Below are 21,960 nucleotides of genomic sequence, written 5' to 3'. Positions count from 1 at the left end.
CCACTGGCCAGGGTAGAGTGCTGGTTTGATCAGCTCAGACTTCCCTCACCTCTTTATTGGTAAAACCTTTCTAACTCCATAAACCACTCATTTTCCAACCTCTTCTCTCTCTCATTCTCTTTGATGATACAAAGCTAAATACACCTCCCATCCATTAAGAATCATAAGACAACTATCACTAATTTTTTTTCTCACATTAAAACAATAAGTATAGCATAAAGCTTTCTCCATATAACCAGCAAAATGCATTTGTCAAAACTTTAACTCCTCAACATATTGACAAGGAAGCAGAAACAATCCTGTGATTCTAAGCAAATACACGATATTTTACTCTAATTCTTCCACTCAGTTTATCCCTCAGTCTCAGAGCATTTCCTTTCTTCCTTCCTGCCTTCATTTCTCTCCTTACCTTTCACTCAACAGGAAAGTGTTATTCTCTCTATAAGGTCAGCCTTGAACTAATGGTTCAAATCATATCTTGTATTGTATTCTTCAGAAATCTATCAAAACATTGACTCAAAATCTATCACTGAAAATCTGTCACCACACCAACATTCATTGGTGTGCATCTGTTTAATACAAAATTACTACAAAAATTTTATTTTCTAATGTTCTATCTCCTCTTACACCTCCTGAGCAAAATACTGTGATCTGCATTTTATTTAGCCAGAACCTATGAACTGGATACAAATAAACAGATAGTTTACACTGTATCAGTATGAACTATATACACTGTACATATGTATATAAGCACACATATATCATTGTATTTTAATCGATTATAGATCTCAGAATGAGAAAAAAACCTCACTCTGGACACTGAATGATGTCTAGCCTAGCAGGAAACATTGAGCATCAGTTTGCAATCTGTTAAATTCTCAGCCAAATACTGAAGGTTTTATTATGTGATTAGTTATACTCTTCAGGAGAATAAACTGCTGAAGAACATTCCATGCTTAAAAATCAACAGCATTTCTTACATATCTAAGAAAAATATAGTGGAAACTTCAGTTTCTGAAATCTAGAGTGGTTAGCACCAGAAATATAGTGATTTGACATGTATTCCCTACTTCTTTCTTGCAGAATTTTTTCCTCTATGTGCTCTATACTTATGCAAGTAAAAACTTTGGTATACAGCTCACTAAAAAAAGAATACTGTTCCATGCAGCCTTCCTGGCCCCTGTGAATGGATTTTATGAGACTCACTTTATTTGCAAGTGGAGGGATTTTTCTGAGAGTGGTGAAAGGTAGAAGTGTTTGTATTATACAGCTGAATGACTGTATTGGATCATGTAGGGTCAAGCAGGTCAGTATTAACAACAGTAATTATGAACTGACAAATGTGATTATTATTCACATCCTAAGAAGAAACCACAGTAGTTCCACTCTGTAATGTTCGAAACCACAGGTCAGATATCAACAAGCCAATTAAAATCTCATTGTGGTGCCCTAGTTTTAAACATTCAAGATAATCTTGTATCATCAAAATACTGAAAATCTTTTTATTCTTAATATTTTCTCTGACTCATTTACTTCTAGTCAGTCCTCACTTACCAGGTGGCCATCACAGCTACTTTCCCACTATTTCCCTGAAGGGAACTTCCAAATCCCTTCCAAAACACTGCCACTGCTGATCCCAGAAAAAAAAGAGATGTTCACGTTGCTGTGCCCCTGTCTATCTTGGCAGTAAGCTCACCTTTTGCTCTTGTTGCTCACCTGCAGAGATGACATTGCAGCAGTAACTTTCCTACTGTGCTCACACAACCTCTCAGCCACACTGCTTTTGGAGACTGTGCACCCTACAGCACCCTGGCTATGACTCTGCCCTGCAGTCAGGGCTTGGTAGTACTTTGTGTGTGACATATCATGGGACACTACCAGTGTCCATGTTCTACAAAGGTAGGTGGTATTAACACAACTGAGTACATTTTACTTTTGCCTTTTCAGGTTACCCTCTGAGGATACTGCTTTAAGCAGAACACTTATCATTGGTTGGTATGTATTGCTGATCTTTCATGCTAAAATACAGCTCTCTAGTAGGAAGTCTGATGAATAAAGTGACTGAAGGTGAGTGGCACAGTTTAACCTGAACTGGCAACTAAACCTCACAAAGCTACTCACTCACTGCCCCCACAATAGGATGGGGGAAAGAATCAGAAGGTTAAAACTGCAAAAACTCATGGGCTAAGACAAAGACAGTTTAACAGGCAAACCAGAAGCTGCATGCAAAAAAAACAAAGCAAAGCACAGAGTTCATTCACCACTTCCCAAGTGCAGGAAGGTGTTCAAGCATCTCCAGGAGATCAGGGCTCTGTGACATGTAACAGTGACTTGGGAAGACAAACACCATCATTCTGAACCTCTCATTGTTCTTGTTCTTCCCCCAGCTGTACGTACTGAGCATGATGCCACATGGTATGGAATATCCCTTAGCTCAGCTGGGTCAGCTGTCCCAGCTGGGTCCTCTCCCCACTCATTTTCCTCTCCAGCCTTCTCTGGTGGAGTTGGATGAGGAGCAGAAAAGGCCTTGGTTCAGTGTGCTCAGTACTGTGTCAGCAGTACCGAAAATATTTCTGGTTTATCACCACTATTTTCAAATTCAAAACATGGTCTCATACTGGCAACTATGAAGAAAATTAAGCCTATCTCAGCCAAAACCAGCACAGAAAGTGACTCTGAAGGCAACAGGCTTTAGAGTCTGCAGTGAAAAGCCATTCACTTGTAGATGAGCAAGTGAACTTTTTTTAACCAATTCAGAATGCAGTTTACTCATGGAATATGAGTAGCACATACAAAAATAACTCATGATATAGCATAAAGGTCTTAAACGCTTTCATACACTTGCATATTTGTTTTTGTATCTGAGGTTGAAGGTATATATCCAAATTCCAACCTTATATAATGCATTAATTTATGCAAATAACAAAAGCTAATACATAGGAAAAAATGTTTTCTATAAGTAAACGGGAAAAAAAAAGTCAGATTACGCACATTTCAGTAATGGTTTCTGGAAGGTTTGTTGGGATCTCTGTAAGGCCTTTCCCACGGCAGTCCACAATGTTGTTACTACAGGTGCAGGCAGTAGGGCAGTGCAAGACACTGCAGGATGGAGCCATAAAGGATTGGTGACCTGGAGAGGAAAGCACAACATTTTACACTTACTTAAAAATTTAAGGCAAAACTACTAAAATAAACATTGTAGCCTAACGGTACTTTCAAATAGCATTTATTTATACATGCAGTTAACACTAACATGCTGATACAACCCAGAGAGATGAAAGACAAAGGCTCAACTATTGTGACAGCACTACAAAATTTTTCAACTTCTTTAGCAACAGCCATTCAAACTCATCTCGTCTAAGAAGACTGTGATCCATTTCTCCGACATTTTTTATTTCTTGTATGCTATTAAAAGCTAATTACTGATTTATTTAGTTTTCAGAATGCTGCATAGTATTAAAAAATGCATGTCAAGAGAAATGAATAAACTTTGCTATGAGCACTGAATGTGAACTGCCAGTTTTGCTCTGTTCTGCAAATATTGATTTGAATATGGTCCTTCAGTTACATATTGCTTATAGACAATTTTGGAGGTTTTATTCATTTCAAGACATTTTCATTCAATCACACAAAAATACATAAAAGTTTTGACTTCACATCTTTCACTCTGTTTTAGCTCAGCAGATTTCCTCCTCCCCCAGTCTGCCATTCTTGCTAGCTCAGGTGGCTAGTTTACATGAGTTCTTCCCTGATTTTTTATTGTTGTAAGTTAAAGCCAAAAATTTTAATTGCGTTTAAACTTAATAATTTCATATTTAGGTATGCTTTAGAAATTAAAAACCTTATTATATTTTCCTGCAAATAGATAGACCACACATTTTATAATACATGAATGCACTTATTCTTCTATCAATTAAGTAATGCACTACAGTTGTTTCATAATGTTACAGAAAGACATAAAGGGATGGTAAAGGCACGACACCCTTTTCTTTCTTTTTTCATTAAGTTAGAAAAATTTAGAGACTGTTTTGATACTCTCAAAGAAAAAAAGAAACAACTTCTTGACTATGAAATCACAATTTCACTTACGATCTCTCTCAAAATATTTGATGTCATATATTAGTATGGGAAGGGTACACTGATAATGTAAGTTGCAGCCAGTGCTGTTCTCAATTAAAACTTCATATAACTTTCCAAGTTGACTTTGAGGCCAGGTTGGATGGGGCTTTGTGCAATTTAGTCTGGTGGAAGGTGTCCCTGCCCATGGCAGGAAAATTGGAAGATGATCTTTAAGATCTCTTCCAAGCCAAACCATTCTGGGATTCTATGAGACAGAATTTTACAATACAATAATTGGATTTCACATTTATGCTTGTGTTACTAAAGTACAAACAATAATGAAGTCTAAAAAGACACTCTATTCCTTTAATACTACCAGTAAGGAAATGTTTCACCTACCTTTACTGAACAAAAATACAGTGATACAGAGAGAAAACATGGTTATTCCCCTTGCATGATAATAATCATCATTATAATGATCAAGTTATAAAACTGTTCTTGACACTCAGGCTCTGCAGCCATAACATTTACATGTAAGATATATAAAATGATCTTGTTAGGAGCCCTTTTAATGTACATAAAGGCAGAATTAGTGGCAAGGATACTGTTAGCATTTTCTGTGTGAAGATGGCAGTGCCTTACACTTCGATGTCAGAGGCTATTTAATAAGGACAGAACATTGCGCTCTCTATAAAACTCTTTTAGAAACCTAGATCTGTACAAATTTTGGCATATTTGGCAATAGGCTTTTGGGGGTTTGCAGAAAATCAACCAGTAGGAGAAACCCTGCTGAACCACTGAAAAGACAGCAATATTGCAGCTGGTTTTTAATGTTCTTGGCAAAAGTTGAAACAGTAGACAAAATTTACAGCAAATTTTCAATCTGAGTGTAAAAATATTTAAATAAGAAAGATAAACTTGCCTTCTTCCTCATCTAGAAGATACAAATAAAGGAAAAAAATTGAATAGAGAAAATGTGATTAGTAATGAACTGTTAGTCATTTCATAATTTCACATCAAAAAATAACCTTATGCATTAAAGCATGACAATAAAAATTCAGAAAGTTACTTAGGGATTCAGAGTAATATTTAAAAGTCAGAAAATGACAAGTATATACTTGAAAAGACAGAAAAAAATTCTTATTACTATTGGGTTTATGCTCTTAATCAGTACACCTTTTATATAATTTCTTGTGTTTCTCCCCCCCCAATTATACTTTTAGAAGGCTATAAAAAATCTATGTGAATGCAACATTTACACAAAATTTGCAAGGACACCAGCACCCCCACAAACACCAATAAAAACGATTAGGTTTTTCTTAACAAGCGCTCATGCTTGGTTCAGGCAGAAGCTCACAGCAGTCAGCATGCAGCCCGAGCAGCCAGCCCTGAGGTGTCAGCGGCTGTGGCTGGGGCAGGAGGGGCTGGGTGGTTCCTCTTACCGCTGCAGACAAATTCACGCTTCTGCACCTCGGCCACGTTGTGCCCGCGGAGGTGCGAGGGCGCCATGCACTGCGTGTAGAGCCCGACGCGCGGGCGCTGCCGCAGCCAGTCCGACAGCCAGGCCAGGTGGCAGTCACAGTACAGGTTGTTGGAGTGCAGGCGACTGTGCGGAACCAGACACGGGACAAAACACACAACAAAACACCCCCCGTTAGGAAGAACAAACAGAAAAAGCAGCCAGTTTGCCCAGCCCTCCCTTCAGCCAAGAAACTATGCCAATTTATTAATAAAACCTCCAACCATTAAGTTTTTTACATCTTTTGTTGAAAGTCTGGGAGTTACGAGTTAATAAATAAAACTACACAAGCTGCAAAATTACTTTTTACTTGCGGTCTAATTAACTAGAAGAAAAAAGAAGGCTTCCTAATAAATTAACTTTTCTGTAGTTTCCGGTCCCTTGTCTAAAAGAAATCAGCAAATATAAAATAGCTTGAAAGATGAGATGAGACTCTTTAGTCCAGATCTCCATAAATAAGAGAAAAATATCTCAAGAAAATTGCCCTAGATTGGTAATACTCTAATGCCAGAAATAAAGGGTTAATGGAAGATTTTGTTTCCAATTAGATATATCTGTAGGTCTGGCCATTATTACTCTCTATAGAAACAGCCTGAAAGATCCCTTTAACAGGTCATACTCATTTTCTACTGAACAAAATAGAGTAATAACTCAATATAAAGCACCTTCTTTCACATCTCTTTTCTGATTTCCTCTCTAGTTGTTTAATAGCAGAAAGTGGGATTAGCTGCTTTTGGCTACTAGAAGTCTACATTTTAAGCAATGCCTGAAATTAATTAAAAGACCAAATGGAAGCAAATGATGGAATTAAAAAAGTTGTCTCTTTGTTGGTGTGGTCTGACACAAGACCATGGCTCCCTGCCAAGTGGCAAAAAGCACTTTGCCATTGATAGAATACCAGACAAATGTATTCACTAAATCAGGTAAATTACTCTTCTCTGGCTCTTACATTTTCTTAAACTACCAAAAAGGATGTCCACAGCTATAAATCAAATTATTACTTGTAACCATTTTGGTCCCTTTTAGCTGATGTGCTCAATCCTAACTAAATAACTGGAAAGGAAGTGCAGGAAATTCAGGATGTAGACAAAGACTAACTAATCCATTAGAAAATAAATCTGCAAAGCAACATGAAATGTGTAACCAACATAAACTAAAATATTAACCAACACTTTCTCCCCCATAAATGACTAGAAATTAAAGGAAATATATTTTCCTGTACTAATTCTGGGGTGGGTGCTTTGCAAATACAGCTCACAATGCAGCACACTCATTCAGTGCGATCTGGGGCCAGCTGTAGGACTGAAGACCATCACAAATCAGAAGTAATGCCACTGAAATCAATACAGTTATACAAGCATATTCTGACTACAAATGGATGTTATAACTATAATCCAGGAGTCTGTGTGTCCAGTTTATTTTGTTTCTAAAATATATTTTCAGAAAATTAAATATCCTAACCAAATAAAAAGTAAATATTGCTAATTTGATTAACTCTATTTTATGGTTCAAAATAGAAATTGTATTTCAAAGTTCAAAAAAAGTACAGATTGCACATTTTCATGACTCGAGCCTGAAAGAACAGAATGAAATTCTATCATAAAAATCTACCTGAGGTGACCAAAAGCCCATGGTCGGCCCTATTTAAGTACTCTTGTATTTTTCCAAGCAAGAATAGCTGCAATTCTGTTATGAAATCAACAGAACTACTCACCTGTGTGAAGTTTCTTCAGTTACAAGGCATATGTTAACCTGGGTGAATAGTCCTACTGATTTTGGAACAGTTGTGCAACTCAGCATGGGTAAAAGAAACTAGACAGTTTTTATGAAAAAGTAATTCTTTAACACTAACAGATACTCTTGAGCTCTGATATAAAGATTTCATTCTTAATTCCCACTTCACTGGAAAATCTGTATAAAAGCGACTGGATTAAACTTGATTTTGCCAGTCAACACAATCTAAATTTATTTGTAATCAATAAAAATATACCAAAACCTAATTCCAGCCCACGTGACTTAGATACGTGGTCTTTTCACTGTGCTTTGTTTTAGAAGTCTGAAGAGTTCCTCTGTCAAAGTCATAACCTCTAAAAATGGGGACCTTATTGTAAATGCTGACACAACTTTAATTATAATAGCACTACAGGATGATGCTGTAATTTTATGTTACAAAGAATGTTGGCAAGCCAGTTTAGTTTAATTAGGTCTGCTAGCAGTACAGTAATAAAAGCATAAAGATTTTCCATTTATCACATCTGACAGTCAATCAAATAATCTCCAAAGTTCCTAAATGAAATGTGACCCATTTAATAGCTCAAAGTAAAACAAATTTTCGACTTTCAAAAAACATCAATTTATTTCTTTATATAGCTGTAACACGTAAGAAGAATTCCCCATGCCCTCATCTTTTTTTTCGTTAGAAGGTGAAGCTTTTCTGTGACTGAATACAGTGCTATGGAAATCCCATTTGGGCAGAGGCCATGAAATTGTTTTTATAGACTTAATAATTTCATATCCCCAAAAAATTTGATGAAAAAAGATCCAACTTCTTCTTTATCTCCTGAGCCACAGGTATAGCTTTGGGGTCACTTGTTGGGTTTACCTTTCAGAATTAGCTTACACAGACACACACACAGACTTCACGCTCGTCAACCTCATGAGACATCAATATTTTTTATTTGAGCTTATGTTTGCTTTGCTTGTATATGTATTTATAGATCCCTGACAAAAGTTCTAAAGGTAAAAATAAAATATTGGACTGATAAAAATGGCAGCCAGCTTCAGTGGGACTACTCACAATGTTCTGAGTTTGGGCATATGGTTGAAACTTGCCACGGATAGTCGAGTGATGTTGTTATTGTTGAGAGTGCTGCAAAGCCAAGAAGAAGCATATTAACATCCTAAGAGTTTTGCCACAATTAAAAAAGGCACAGCATGAAAGCCATGGTGTACTGTTTTTAGGGATCGGTACCTGGAAAAAAATTCCCTGCTTTTACTTATATTTTTCCTTCCTGTTGAATTCCCAACAAAATTCCATGGTTTTATCATTATCAATCCTAAGTAATAAATCATAGTAGCCTATAATTCACTCAAAAGGAACTTATGCCAATATTGATAACATCTATGGCATTCAAGCCAAACATGACATCCTAAAAGAGTAAAAAAAAACAGGTAAAAAGAGATAAAAAAAGAGTGTCCTTGGAGAAAATGTCTTAGTTCTAGGATACTGATTTCTCTTTCTAGCTTCTGAGAGTGTGGTTTTTGACAGATGACACAAGAGCTGAATTTTTCTTCCCAAGAATTTTAGAAAATATTAACTCTGAGCTGTGCTTAGGTTTTATACAGAATGGGTTACTATAGATGATCCAGAGCTGGATGAGCAATAGGGGAGTTTCCCATATGACAGGAGTCAGGAATTGTAACACTTTAGCAAACTAGTAATTTAAATTGTAGACAAGGTGTTGGGAAATTGAGATAGTGACTAGAAACAAATCTTAGCTAATTCTTGGCTACACAGGCCCATTATACTCAGTACATGTAGTTTGTAAAGACTCAGAAACTTTATGAATTAACTTGCAGTTAAATATTGTCTTCGGGCTGCAAATAAAATGCAAACAAGCTTGACTCTAAAAAAAAGGAAGCAAGCAATAGAATTCACAGATTTGACTTAGAGATTACCCATCTGAGCAGAAAGGATAATGAGCTCTATGTAACTAGAACAGTAATAAATAATAACCTCCACTGAAAAAAGCTTTTCTCCCTTTTGAAAAAGAAAGTATTTTCCTTTTCCTTTTGGTTTTTTTAAGCACAAACTGTAATTTGTACCTATTTTGAACAAATTTTTCAGTACTGTCTGATCTTGAAACACAGAAAGGTACAATCACAGCACCCTGACCATATATCAGGATCAGGCCATATATCTTCACATTAACCAAGCAATTAATTACTGGTACAATGTGCAGCATTTTACCTTTGTGTGCTTACTCATTCCATGTACTAAATCTTTCCTTTGCTGTGCATAATCAATCTCCCCTGTGCGGTCTTAGGGATAAATAAACAGAGAGACAAATAATAGAAAAAAAAAGGAAAAAAACAAACCTCAAACAAACTAAATAGAGGAATTGTGCCCCTTTTCAAAACATAGCAAAAATAAAACAACAAAAAAATGGCCAGTGTACTGGGTGCATCCACAAAAGGTGTCTTAATGAATTAATGTCAGTAAATTGTGGCAGATTTTTTTTTACAACGTCCACATGGTAAATGATGGCTCTCACAGTTCTTCCTGCGTAACTTCTTACAGGATTTTAAAATCATCTTTTCAATGAAGGGAAGGGAAATCAGCCAATATTTCCATAGCTGTTAAGAGAAGGTAAATCTACAAATATTTTAATTTCCAGTTTTGGCTGTCTGATGTTTGCCTTGCTATTTTGTATATATGAGTTATTAATTTATTTTTTCATGGTAAAGAAAATTAGATACAGGAATAGATGTAAGGGTTACATATGGAATTCAATATTGTTATAGCTATTTCTCTGTAATGATAAAAAATTCTTAATTTCATTACAGAGATGTAATTAAAAAAACTTGGCTCAATACTTTTACTTAAGTGTTATAAACTATAGCAAAGACTGTGATGACTGAATTTTTCCATTTTGTAGACACTTTCCTTTTTTTAACATGTCATCCTTATATTTTTTCCCATAGTCTGTTTCCCAATAAAAAAAAGGGAGAACTAACACTTCACAGAAAATCGTGGGAAGGAATATTCAGGCTATTTTTGTATCTTTGTATCTTTAACAGCCTCTAGAATTCTACAATTATTTCCCAATATATAAGATTTGTTACTTTGGTAAGCACTTCAAACTGTTACTAAACAGGATTAAAATCTGTTTAAAAGCTTTACCTCAAACTTGAAGTTTAAAGTAATATCCACTTTCTCTGCTTAGTTAGAATAATTGACTCCAAATGAAAAAAAAAATACATAGTCTTATTTGCTACTCAGTGCATATACAGTATGGTCTCATCTACACAGCTTTCATTCTTAAAGCCATATTGTAAAGGAAGCTTAATTAGATACAAAATCTTCAGTAGTGTTTGAAATATCTATCTCAATTTCTTAAAATGTCATGAATCTTTACATAATTTTTATTACACAATTCAAGACAGCAAACATTTAATCATGTATTTGAACAATGCTAATAGGCTATGTATATTCATTCACAAAAATTCTACCTATGTACTTTTCAGTAGACTATTATTTTGGAGGTTTCTTTCCTCTTTTTTCCACTCACTGAAATCAATGCAAAAATTGTACCCCTGACCTCAACTTCAAAGATGCCCTTTTAAGAACACTAAAATTGCAAGCATTAAAACATGCAGAAATTTTGATTTTTTTTAAATGAACATTTACCCTTGCACTTGTAAAGAAAGGCTCATATAAACAAAAACAACAAAAATAATCAAATTAATCCATCCCTGAAAAAAGTATTTTGTAACATATAAAGTTCCAAACATAGAAATCTCAGAAAACATCACATTTACTGACAGACAACTAATCATCAATTAAACAATTAGATGTAGTATTGAACCTACACTATATTGTACATGGCTTTATACCAGGGAGTTAACAATAGGCTTGCTATTCTATCACTACAAAATAAAAAAATAATATCAAATTTGGCTGCAAGTTTCATTCCCTCGTAAGTAAAACCAAATTGCGTTTAATAGTAAAAAACTTTTACCACCAGCTACTCACATATGCTTTGGTTTCTCAGACATGCAGACACTATCTATTGCCAGAAAAGCTTCTGTTCTTCAGAATATTTTTAAAAAACCAACTAAGAACCCCAAACACAATAAAACCCATATTCTCACCCTCCTCAAGTTGTGATTTATCAGCTGTGATTCAAATTATCATGGAGCAACTCCCAGATACACAAATTATTTCACTTTTCTTAATGAAGAGAATCCAAATAAAATGTGTCATTTTGACTGACAAATATTTCAGGAGCAAATATTTCAGGAATGTGTCCTGTGCCTCAGATTCTTTGAGAACTAAGGCACTTTGTAACTATTCTCAGATGATAATTTAGTTACCTTTAACCTCACTGATAGCCACTTGAAGAAAGTGAAAAAAAAAAGTATGCAAAAAAGTGTTGTAATAATAATCTTCAGTGACACAAAAAAAGACATTTTCCTACACATACAAATGTATTTATGAGAATAAAATGTTTTAAAAAGAAACTATTAACATGGACATGCTAAACATCTTAACTTATAGCAGTAGTGTTTGCTAGAAAGTGCTTCTTTGAAAACATGTAGATTGTCAAACAGATATAGCATATTGTCCCTTACACTGAATCTGAAAGATCAGATTGTTGTTGAGTATACAACAAAAGCAATCCTGAAAATGTTCAGCACATCAACAGTAATGGATAATTATACAAAATTAATTGGGTTTATTAATGCTGCTGCCCTCCCCCTTTAAAAGATGAAATACATTCTTTTCTTACAGTATCTGCCAATGGCTTTTATTTATTATTTTTATGTTTAATGGCTGTCTTGGAGAGTAAAGGAGTATCTATGCCTCTCCCTATCTTCTTACCATTCTATAGCACATTGCAGTGGATTATTTTAAGACATCTTTTCACTAGACCATCCTGACACCAGGCTGCAGCTTGCAGATAAGCTGCTACATTAGTGCTCCCCAGACACTGAGCTCTCGCTACAAGCAAGAGATACAAGGAATACTTACAGCACTTCCAGGTCACGCAGAGCCCTGAATGCCCCATCCTCAATGCAGCTGATCTGGTTGTAATCCAGTTGCCTGTTAAACAGATTAGGAAGGCATTTGTAAGGGAGAGGCGTGCTGGCATGGCACAGGGGGAGCAGGGGAAGCCTCCCAAAGGGTGGCCGAGGCAGGCTGGGCGCAGGGAAGGGCTCTGGCCATCGCTGTCCGCTCCCGGCTGTCGCACGGCGCCGGCCTGAGCGCTGCCACAGAAATCCCTTTTTGTTCTCAACTGTCTGCGCAAAACAGCGGCGCTGGGAAAGCTCCAGTAAATAATAACTGCACCTTATATTAAATGCCAAAGGAATGCAATTTCATTACATCAAGAAAAGCTATCCATTAAAAGCTCTCAGCGTCATCTTGCTGAAACAATTTCATTAAGGTAAAGGACAGTAAATCACTTAATGTCACACGCATCCCCTCGGTGACCTAACAGAATCCATTTATCAGAGCAGCCCAGCTGCATGTTAATTCCACCCGCCACGGCAGGGACCAGGGACAGACACCAGTTTTGGGGGTCTCCCTGTGTGTGTGCATGCCTGGAGCAGGTGGGAGGTGTTACCCCCGGGTACGCGGGGGATTTAGAGTAATTACTTCCTGGAATATGTCTACTCATAGAAATAACAGTGTCCCAGGCATTTACAGACCTGTTTACTTAGCTCCTTTAGTTCTGCTTCAAATTAAAGTAGTGTTTCTGCTGTAACCTTCACTATATGGTTTTCTACAGACTTTGTGCCGTCTGCAATTATATGCAGATAGTATGTTGTATTGGACCACTTGAATTCTAGACATAAAACTCAGCAATCCATCCCATACATTATTAATCCCAAAGTATTAAGTTATGAAAAATTTAGATTAGTTTCTCTGAAGATGATTATTACCTTTCCAATTCAAAGCATTGATACAGCACATGTCGCCCAATTAAAAATGTCTGCTTAAATTAACAATCATGCAAATACTAAATCACACTTTCTCTACTGATAAAAGCTTTCCTTATAAATACTGAATTGTCTTGTGCATTTCAGGGCATGACTTGCAAAGCAAAGATGATAAAAAATCCCTCACTTTAAAAACTTTTTTAAGCTGGTAGCTTGTCCGTGTCAAATAATATACATGAGCAAATGTGTGTGAACAATACTAAGAAAATTAACAAAATGAACAAAATACAAATGAACTCTGCCCTTCTGTCTTCAATTATATATTAGCTAACAGGGCTAATGATACTTTTACTAAAGCATTTTCTATGAGTCTTCTGAATCTATGATAATATTTTACTTTATTAATAAATCATCACACCAACTGCTGAATGTAATGTACCAACTTGTATAAAGTTCTTCTAGTTTCATCTGAATTACTACTACAAGAGAATGAAATATTTTCATAATTGTAACAGTGCCTGTGTTTCTCTGTATTGAAAGTGAAATGCAAACTATCAGTTGCTGAATATGATCTTTAATCATTTTGGTGCAATGTTACAACACCAGCGCTGCAGTGTTGGAATATTTAGGTCTACTTTATAAGGCTTCCTCAATTTTTAGTAATGAATTTCATTTAACAATTAAGCTAATAGCCTTTTTATTTTAAAGAGGTAAAATATATACACAGTACAATTCTCTAACCTCCCAAACAATTTATCACAGCTATTTAAATTACTACAATGGCATGAAATGTTACCCTTGACACAATACAAAAGAGAAATTGTTTCCAGACAAATTGGAAAAATCTTTTAATGCCATCAAATTTGCCTAATGCAGTCTGCAGGTTAATCTGTAAAAGGGTGAGCTGTATGTTTGCCCATATCTTATTATCCTTAGCTGTCAATGTATAAATCAGTGCTGACACAGCTTCTTCTAAATCATCTGTATTATACACAAAGGAAAATCTTTTAAAACGGAGAAAGCACTTGAGCAAATCTTGTCCTACACAAACTGAAAGGCAGATTTCTTCCACTAGACTGGCAGCATTTGTGGTGATCCCGAAAACTTTTGGACTTCTTCCTTTAATGAGTCACCATGATCACTACCTTAGTGAAGGGTGAGTTGTTTCCATTTAAACCTTCTTACCAGAAAGATTAAGATTAAAGCAGAAAGTGCTCCGTCTGCACTGAACTAACAAATTGGAGGAAAGGAAGTTTGTAGATGGGAGAGAAAAATTATTCCCTAGTTTTAAAAATTACAGTTTAAAATTTGAAAGATGCTATCCTCTTTATGTGTTAGATTACCTTCCATCACTTACAACCATGATATAAAAATGATCAGACACACACCATGAAGAACAATTGTTGTGATATATATATACCTGTATTAATTTTTTTAAACTATGAAAGGGATATGACTTTGAAGACTGTGTGATTGGCTTGAATTGCAATTTATGGTAAAAGTAAAGGTTAAGGGTAAGGATACCTACACCATATATATGACCCAAACAAAATGTTAGACAATATTCCACAACCATTGTAACATTAGCTTATCTTTCTAACAGATATAGCGAAGCAATGTGAATGTGGTTTTTGATAAAACTGGTTCTCAATAGCTAGTATATATTAAGCTATGACTTAAGGCACAAGCAAGAATACTAGAAATTAAAAAGTACATATTTATCTAATTTTAAGTTACGTTCTATTGTTTAAGTATGACTTTAAAACCACATCTAAAAATCTCCAATACCATAATGAAACCTTTCTTACCACTAAGTTATTGAGTATACAAATAACCCTAATTCCATCTTAGAAAGATTTTCTTTTTCCACCAAGAGCTCCTTTTCTTCTTTTCCAATTATTACAACACTCTGAGAACTGAAGCCGATCAGACATGGACCAGCAGCTCTGGCCCATTCTTATCCTTCCCCTCTCCCCAGTTTGTCTTTATCATCTTTCTGCCTGCTCCATCTCCATTTTGGGTCTTTTCTATGGGGGATCTCTCCATGCTTTTGTAAAGTTGCTGTTTCTTTCTGCCTCTAACATTCACAAAGCTTCAGCAGTGTCATTCCTGTGAAGCTTATAACATACCAAACAACACTTGTCACATTCAAAATCCTTCCATCATCACAGGGAATTCAGTGGATTTTGCACTCCTGCCTGCAGCATTACCTGAGTATTTTATATATTAAATAATCTAACTGAATTAACCTACTACTGCTTAAAATGTCAATGTTTATGTGAGTTTAGCAATAAGGACTAGGAAGAATAATAAGCATTCAACTAATAATATGCCTACTTTAAAAGTGGGTTGTGTTTTTTTTTTTTTTAATTTTTTTTTTTTAATTGCTCTTGTGGATACATTTTATGCTGCAGAAACCTGTTGCTAACTTATATTTTCTTGCCTTCTTCATAAATAAATATCTTAAAATAAATTTTGTCATCCCACAGAACACTTAATGACTAACAGAAGATTTTGCATACATCTAAGAACTACTACCCTCATATAGGAAAAATCTGTCATCTGACTCTTGACAGAGAAAACCTCCTTTACTCATTCCTAGAAAGTTGAAAGTTGGAACAATTCAAACAATTGTCTGCTTTACTCTCCTGTTCTTCACAGTTTAAGGACACTTTGTGGTCCTCTGTGAGAGCTACTTTTTTCAACAGAACTGAATTATGTTTCCTATTTTTTACTTCTCAATTTCAATTTCAAGACAAATCAATAATTTCAGAGGAATTAGTTAAAAAATTACACAAGAAAAAAAGTGCCAGAATTTATTCTGTTTTCATCAAACTTCAAAGAACAGCTTGTTTCCCGTGATTATTTTCATTTACATCCAAGTAACACGTACTTGCTGAATAAACTATAAATTTTAGAAAATGAAAGATTTATAGTTCAATTGCTCAGTCCTCTAAAAATTGTCTAGCACTCTACTTGGTTAATCCCAGAATTATCTTACAGGAGGAAAATAATATAAAGAAAAAGTAAAAATGAAGCAGAAGAATGTCATCAAAGGGAGGATGTACACAAAATGGAAAATCTGTATGTTATGTGATTCAAAGATATTACCATATTATTAAGAAATAACTTTTTAAAAGAAAACAAAACTTTTAAGATAGTATTTATTTAACTATAAGTAAGAACAAGTTTTGGTTTTTTTCCCCCAAAGGCCACGGAGTCACCAACTTGCTTGGCAACAAGAGGTTTAGGAGCCACTAAAAAAGTGTATCTATTCTTTCCTTCATGGCTTCAGAGGTATTTTTTATTGTAATAAAAATCTTAAGCATACACAGAATATAGTTCACTACATCCTATGAAAATCCTTCTTTATGTAAACTTGAAATACAGGTGGCTGAATAGACTAGCAGTCCAATTGATATTCCCAGTAAAAACAAGCATGAGAAATATTGAATTCTAGGGTATTTAAGCATATCTTAGACAAGCAATGCATTTGGAACAGCACTTGAACCATTACAACTATATAGTATAGTACAACTATACTTTCAATTGCAGTGGAATTTCATGCATGATCTGAGAAGAAATAAGTAATGAGAACATCTTTAGCAGGAATGTAGTTTTCAACTGCTAATGATTGAAATTTAAAAAAGCCCAATAATTCCCCAAAAAAGATTAATACAAAATTCATTTATGTCTTTAGTGGCAGCTTTAAATGTTTCACAATCAGCATAAAAGAGGCGTAAGGGCAACAATAAGTAATATCAATCAAAGTTTTGGACAAAGCTGAGTGTACTGGGAAGGACTTAGATCGGATGCTGGTGACTGACTCCCTCTACACCAGCTCCTCATTTTACCAGGCAATTTATTGTGTGAAGCTACTACATTGCTCTGCAGCCTTTATCCCTGGCATGACAACTACAGTCTCTCCCACTTGCTGGAAAAAAATGGAACCAAATGAACACAAAGAAGAGTAGTTGAAAAAAGGCCAGGAGCATGACAAGAAAAACAGGGCACAAGATCCTTGCACAAGATATGATGAAAATGAGCCTTACTATTTTTGGTAACGTTTGAGATTGCATATATTTAGCATCACAATTCCACCATGATATTGGTATATTCATTTCCATCCTTTGCCAAGTATTGATTACACAGAGAAAGAGAAAATTGGAATCTTATAAAATTTTACACACTTGAAATGGAAAAGTCATAAGGCCAAAATCTACTCAAAAGGAGAGTATAGCACTATTGTTCTTTCAGTGGTGCCTTACATTTGTTAGTAACTCCATAATTTTTCTTCCTAATTCAGCCAGTTTCAAAAACAACCCCATTCAGGCTTACAATCTGGGCACCCAAAGCATTTTCTTACCATCTTAAAAACAAAAAAAAAAAAATCCTGAGTTTGGGAAAATCTTTCCCAAAAATTAAAAAGACAAATTAAAGAATCTTTCACATCCAGTGTGAGTACTGTATGACCAGGTAGGGTTATGAAATGTTCATTAACATGTATATTAAAAAAAAAAAATCCATGTTTCTTTTCCCATTTATATGATAATGCCTGTTTATTTTTTAAAAAAGTGTGTGTCACTGTTTCTTTGAAGAATCTTACGTATTGGTCAATACTTTTCTCCCTGAAAAATTAGCAAGTTAAGGGTAACTTTCAGAATTATATTTCCAGAATTTTACCCTAATTTCTCTTAAGTCCCAAGTCAGTAGCTATAGTGTATATAGTGTATTATTACTCTTTAAGTCATTCAAGAATACTCCTTCGAATAGAAAAATTGAGACTTTGACACACTGCAGCTATTTTGTTTTTCTACATTTGAACTGCTAAAATAATGAATACTGGGTTTCTACTCTGGAGTATTACTACAACATAAGCTTCCTTCATTTTTTGTCACTTTTACTGAAGAACTTAATACTTTACAAACAACCAGGCTGCTGCATTGGTGAGAGTGAAGCCAGGGACACTCTGGCATTTTTGAAATGATTTCTGAGTTTGTGAGATGGTGCCTGGTGTTTGCCTGCCCAGCAGAAGACAGAGTCCAAACAGGGCCACCAAGATGAGAGGGGTGAAGGAGGTGACATATGGGGATGGTCTGCAAGAATTGCATTTTTTTGGCCTTCAGAGAGAGGACAAAGGGGGGATCTTATTGCTGCCTAAAACTGCTTCAGATGAGAGTACAGACAGAGCCAAACTCTTCTCTGTTATAAGACGAAAGGCATACCAAATGGGAAACTGGGTAATTCCAATTAGATGTAAATTACTTTTGTGAAGCCTAAATGTTTCTCAGGATTTGTTTTTCTTTTTACAAGAAGTGTGCGGCAGGGCACATTGGCCGTGTTGTCAATTCTCATAATTTCTTGCCCATTTTGCTTTTATCTTTTACAGAATCCATACAGTGAGTGTTATTAGGATGTCCAGAAAGGAAATACCATGGATGCATTTTATGGAAACACGACAGCTTCTTCTGCAAAACATCAAGAGGACTCTAGAGCTAACATACCGCAGGAGGTTATACTGGTATTATCTACCTTAAAGGAAGCCGTTTCCTTCAGATTATCTGAGTTAACACCTCATTCCCTTTGTTCTGCAAAGACTAAGAAGTATATAATAAGATGTTTTCCAAAATATTCCAACTCCTGATTCGGAAGGAAGGTATTTGCTGGAAACGAGAGAATGGCAAGTGTCCATTCAGGAATAAAAGATACTTTATCAGGTCAAATTCTGTGAAATTTGTTAACCACTTTTAAAACACCTTAATAGAGCTACTGTTCTGGATGGTCATCAATCATTCTATGTTAAAAAAAAAGGCTCAGTAATTTAAACTGAAACTGATGTAATTACTGTTGTTACACTTTTTTTTTTTTTTTTTAATATATACATTACAATATGGTCTTATGGTTCTTTTCTCTTTGTACCTTCATGTATCTCATAGATGAGTTTGGAAAAGATACATCTTTAACATTATGGTCAGCTACTGGGCTATTTCTAGAACAAATATCCAAAACTAGAACAAATATGGAATTCTGCTTATGACAATTCTTAGTAAGGATATACAAGTATTATGTTCCTGGATGTTAGGCTGATCACCTTCATAGACTCATAGAATCATTTAGGTTGTAAAAGACTTCTAAGATCATGGAGTTTATTGTAAACCCGACACTGCCAAGTCCACTGCTCAATCATGTCTCTTTTTGCCACATCTACACGTTTTTGAATACCTCTAGTTTTTCAGTCTCTTCCCCCAGCCACCTATTCCAGAGCTCAAAAAAATTTTGGTGAAGAAATTTTTCCTCATATCCAATCTAAACTTCCCCTGGTGTCACTCTAGGGGATCTTCTCTTATCCTCTCACTTGTTATCTGTCAAAAAGACTGACATACACCTGGCTACAACTTCCTGACAGATAGTTCAATTCCTGTTTGAATAGTGACACCTCCTATACCTATCACTTATCATTTGTCTCTTTAATTTTCTTGAACAATGAAATACAACTTGTAAAATTCTTGCTATACCTTTCTTATCTAAGTAATGACCAAGGATAGATGGAAGGCTGGGGTTTGTCTCTCCTCATCAAAGTTTCTGGAAAGACACAACAGCCTGATCTAGTTATGTAAATGGTGTGCTAGAATCCACTCAACTCACCCCATGAACTCATTGGTCTTTCTGCAGAGTGATTTTAGATGGATCATGAAATTTTCAGATTAGAGGTTTCATTTTTGTTGTTGTTGTTGTTTGTTGTTTTTTGTTTGTTTGTTTGTTTTTCCCTGGGATTACTAATGAAGATATATCTGTAGTATTTATCCTATCACAATAAAAAATATGCCACAGATATGATTTGGAATTTGCAGCAATGGCGTTTATGATTTTTTTTTAATTGTCTCCGAAAAGATAAATGCTTTAAAGGGCAGATCTACTTTTTATGCAAGTTTCAGACATAATTCAGGATCCTTAGCTTAGAAATGCACACTAAGATAAAAAAAGTATCTCAGATAAAGATTAGCATCCTCATGCAGTTTTTAACTGGAATTTTGTTACAATATATAAGTACACCTATATTATAAACTACTGCTTTGCTACCAGAATATTTTCAATGATGCTGCTGTTTTTACTACCAAAGTTCCATTCTGTGGCTGTATAAATTTTCAAATACAAAAGATGATGCAGAAAAATGCAGGCTTCTGGTGGCCAAACCTCTTTTTGACTATGTATAGTGATGGGACTAGTTCTGAATAAAACCTCACAAACTGTCAATTAAACAAAGTAGCAAAGCTACTTTGAGACCCACAAGCACTTGCATGTTTTGGAACACAATGGAGTTGAACATAAAGACTTTTTCCACTGAGGTATGATAGAATTTCACTGCAGGAAAGAACTGTAGTAGGCTAAATTCTTGGGCATTCTGCTAAATCTTCAAAAAGACATTTTCCTTATCAATTTGTGCGCAGTGCTGCAGGCAGCAGAATGAAGTGGATTCCATCACAGGCAGACAGAAAAGCAAAGGGCTTCCTGTCCCATCCTCTACTACTTAGGATACATCACAACCCTCCCTTCACAATCACAGAGCACTCTTGTTTCTAAAGGAGTACAACTAGAAAGTTTGTCTTTCTATTTTAGCACTGGCAACTTCAATTAATAAAAATTATTTCAGCAGGAATTACAAGAAAACCTCCTTTAACGTAATATTTCCCTATATTTATTGATGCCATGTAGGACAAAAATCATATTTTTTCACAGTTGCATCATACTGGAAGCTCCATAGTCTTTCTGAAACCCACTATTGTATATCCTCTGTCTTTTTTGGTTGTCTGTAAGTGATGAGTCCTTAGCTTACAGCAGGGGTTATGGCTTTTGAGAGCATGACCTATTGTTTCTTACTACACAAGTTCATCACAGTCTTCAGGTTGTTTGGCTTGTGCAACCCACTTAACTGACTTACCACTCTGAACAGAAAGTCGAACAGTCACTGCTTTGCTTTATCTTGAAACTCACCTACTTCACATTTAGAAACCACAAGAATTCAAAACCTGCCCATAAACTTCAAAGTCACTATCTCCAGGAAAGTACCTTTCTTTCCAAAAAGACAACAGAAAGAAAACTGAGCAAGAAAAATAGTCACACAAGTGTAAAAAACACATTCTAGCAAAACTAGATAATAGCATGACTTTTCTTTCTTTTATGCAAGCAAACAAAAGGCAAACTTTTAAAACCAAGGCAAAATGATTTTTTCCACATAAGACCATAAAATGTTTCAAATTGCCTGACATTCAAATATTAAACTCCAGTTTTATAAACTAATAGTTACAATGCCATGTTGTCTTCTACTCTATTTCAAAGTTTTGCATTTTCATAACACAATTTGAAGATGTTTAAGATATGTTAAAGTATTTTGCCAAAGCAAATGATAAATATCAATTTTATGCAGATATTTCTTAAGCAGCTAAAACAGTTTTTAAAAAAAGATATCTGATACAAAAAAAAAAAAAAAGAGCACTATATCAACAAAGCATTATCATCAGAATATATGGAAGGAAGAAAATACTTACAGATTTTTTATATCTACTGCTCCTCGGAATGCCTTCCTTGGTATTGCTTGAATCTGATTTTCACTAAGATCACTAAGAAAAAAAAAAGTAAAAATTTTATATATATTCATTTAATTTTGCATGTAACAAAAAATTTCATGTATTATGGTTCAGTCAATATTTCCAATTAAG

At 35.2% G+C, this 21,960-nt stretch overlaps 1 protein-coding gene across 4 annotated transcripts in view; it reads right to left on the bottom strand.

Moving 5' to 3' along the window:
• The window catches only part of SLIT2 (slit guidance ligand 2), a gene marked incomplete at its 5' end in the record, with an annotated part of 257,487 nt that overhangs the window by 87,080 nt on the left and 148,447 nt on the right, over positions 1–21,960 (bottom strand). For all 4 annotated transcript variants that reach the window (XM_083861312.1, XM_083861313.1, XM_083861314.1 and 1 more), the window contains 5 exons: positions 2,992–3,130; positions 5,502–5,665; positions 8,376–8,447; positions 12,333–12,404; positions 21,790–21,861. In XM_083861312.1, coding sequence (XP_083717438.1) covers positions 2,992–3,130; positions 5,502–5,665; positions 8,376–8,447; positions 12,333–12,404; positions 21,790–21,861 — 519 coding nt within the window. The remainder of the gene's footprint in view (positions 1–2,991; positions 3,131–5,501; positions 5,666–8,375; positions 8,448–12,332; positions 12,405–21,789; positions 21,862–21,960) is intronic.

The sequence above is a fragment of the Zosterops lateralis genome (genome assembly GCF_965231275.1).
Source record: "Zosterops lateralis genome assembly, chromosome: 5".
In the NCBI taxonomy this organism is placed as follows: Eukaryota; Metazoa; Chordata; class Aves; order Passeriformes; family Zosteropidae; genus Zosterops; species Zosterops lateralis.
Note: the sequence above shows the minus strand (reverse complement) of the source record. Positions and strands in the feature narration are given on the sequence as shown.